The sequence below is a fragment of the Condylura cristata genome, unplaced genomic scaffold (genome assembly GCF_000260355.1).
Source record: "Condylura cristata isolate star-nosed mole 26May11 unplaced genomic scaffold, ConCri1.0 scaffold00015, whole genome shotgun sequence".
NCBI classification, from domain to species: domain Eukaryota; kingdom Metazoa; phylum Chordata; class Mammalia; order Eulipotyphla; family Talpidae; genus Condylura; species Condylura cristata.
Genome location: NW_004567116.1, coordinates 189,654 through 191,562, shown reverse-complemented (window position 1 = coordinate 191,562; position 1,909 = coordinate 189,654). Strand labels below are relative to the sequence as shown.

Genomic DNA, 1,909 nt, shown 5'->3' with positions numbered 1-1,909 from the left:
TGGTCTGGCCTCTGCCTGGCCCGCCCACAGCCCTGGGCTCCCTGGCACGTGCCTGCCGCAGGAGGGCAGCCCCAGGGGAGACGTCACGGGGCCGGGCGAGAGAGGGCGCTGCTCACAGCCGCGGCCCTGAAGCCGCCCGGGTGGAGCAAGCTGGGCCTCGTCGCCCAGGGCAGTGGGGACAGGTGCAGGGTCTGGGCTGGACCGGGAGCCTGGGCGGCACCTTCCGGAAGGCGGGGTGGGGGCAGTCCGGCCCCCTGGCCCCAGACGCCCCCACTGGGGCCTGGGCCCCGAGACAGCACGAAGCCCTCCGCTCCCGTGTCCGGCCCCGGCAGGCTCGGGTGGTACTGCGCCCGCCGGCCGGCCGGGTGTCCACCACCGTCGGCACGGCCAGGGCCAGCCGGTCCCTCCCTGGAAGGCCCAGCGGTCACCGCGCCCCTGCGAGAAGGCTGCACTGCGGGCAGGCACTGGCCCGCCCCCCCCCCGGCCTGCCCCTGCACAAGCTGAGGCCTTCTCCCAGGACGCGTGGGCAGGGTGGTGTCCGCCGCCCTTGCCAGCCCCGACCGGGGGGCCCTGTGTGAGCCCCACTCTGGGCTCCCCACCCTGGAGGGGCCACAGGGGTCTGCCCTTGCTGGGCCTGGGCACGCCGGCTGGAGAGTGTGGCCCGCCCAGGCTGCCCACGCAGGCCCACCACGCACGGCTCCCGGCGCGCCCCCAGATGCCCACTCGGGCTCCGCGCCCCTGACCCAGGCCGAGGGGCCCCCAGACCGACGGGCCGGAAGGGCCGGTGTGGCTCCTGGCCTGGCCTCCCCGAGAGCGGGGAAGCGCCAATTTCAGCTGACCGGTCAGTGCAGCGCGGGCGCCTCAGGGCGGCCCTTCCCACAGGACTGGCAGCAGGGGCCTCCAAGAGCCGGGCGGCCGGGCAGGCGCTGCCCCGGGCACGAGAGAGGACGGGCGGGAGCGGGCCGGGGCCTGGGGCATGCTGGCATGGCCGCCCCTCACCCTGCCAGGAACCTTTCCAGTGAGGCGCGGCGCAGGCTGGGGTCCCCCTGCAGAGGCGGCAGGGCCTTGCTGGCCTCACGTGCGGCGGGCAGCGCCCGGGGAGGGCGAGGGTCGGGGCCGGCTGAGCAGGACAGCCACCCGCCGGCCTGCGCCCAACACCTGGGGCCGGAGATGGGCACTGCTCTGGGCACAGGCCCGCTAGGGCACCCCGCAGGGTCGCCCCACAGCCTGGGGCTGTCCCTACGGCCCGGCAGGGCCCCCAGGCGGCCACCTAGCCCGGGCGGACGCGCGGCGGAGCCTCGGCCGGGTCAGGGAGGTCTTCGGCGAGGAGTGGAGCAGACCACAGTGTGCTGCCCGCTGGCCAGCAGAGCCCGAGGTCGACGGGCAGGGCAGCGGGCCCACAGGTCTCCACCGCGGAGCCGGTGGGGACCCGCGAGCGGCCGCCCAAGCAGCTCCCGGCCGGGGGCCTCAGGGTGAAGCCCGGCACCGCCCACCCCGCCACTGCCCACAGCTAGAGGGGGGGCCGGGCGCCACCGGGGCGCTCCTCACTGCTGCCTCGCCGGCAGCGCCCACCTCCCCCGGCCCGGGCCAGCTTGGCTCCTGGGCCTGTGCTCCGGTTTCAGCCAGCCGGGGCCGGGCCCAGCAGCCCGGCCAGGCCTGACCGGCGGCAGCTCTGGCCACAGGCGACTGGCCCTGTGCCCAGTGGGCTGGGAAGCAGCTCGGGGGTCCGGCCTCAAGCAGGCAGCTGCACTGACCCCCCGGGGAGCGCCCCGGGCCCCACCCTCACAGCGGGCGCGTCCTGGGCGCCCACTGGAGGACCCTCAGCATCCTCAGTCAGGGGACGGGCAGCAGATGACCACCCGAGCGGGAACCAGCCCCTGCGGCCCAGGGGCCGGGTGGGGAGCGCTGG

The 1,909-nt window shown here is 77.1% G+C and overlaps 1 protein-coding gene across 1 annotated transcript in view; it reads right to left on the bottom strand.

Moving 5' to 3' along the window:
- Nucleotides 1-978, bottom strand: part of SLC39A4 (solute carrier family 39 (zinc transporter), member 4) — a 27,217-nt gene extending 26,239 nt beyond the window's left edge. Inside the window, exons 1-2 of the mRNA XM_012725105.1 lie at nt 881-978; nt 221-408 (exon numbers count right to left, since the gene is read on the bottom strand). Coding sequence (XP_012580559.1) covers nt 221-408; nt 881-978 — 286 coding nt within the window. The remainder of the gene's footprint in view (nt 1-220; nt 409-880) is intronic.
- Nucleotides 979-1,909: the final 931 nt, after the last annotated feature.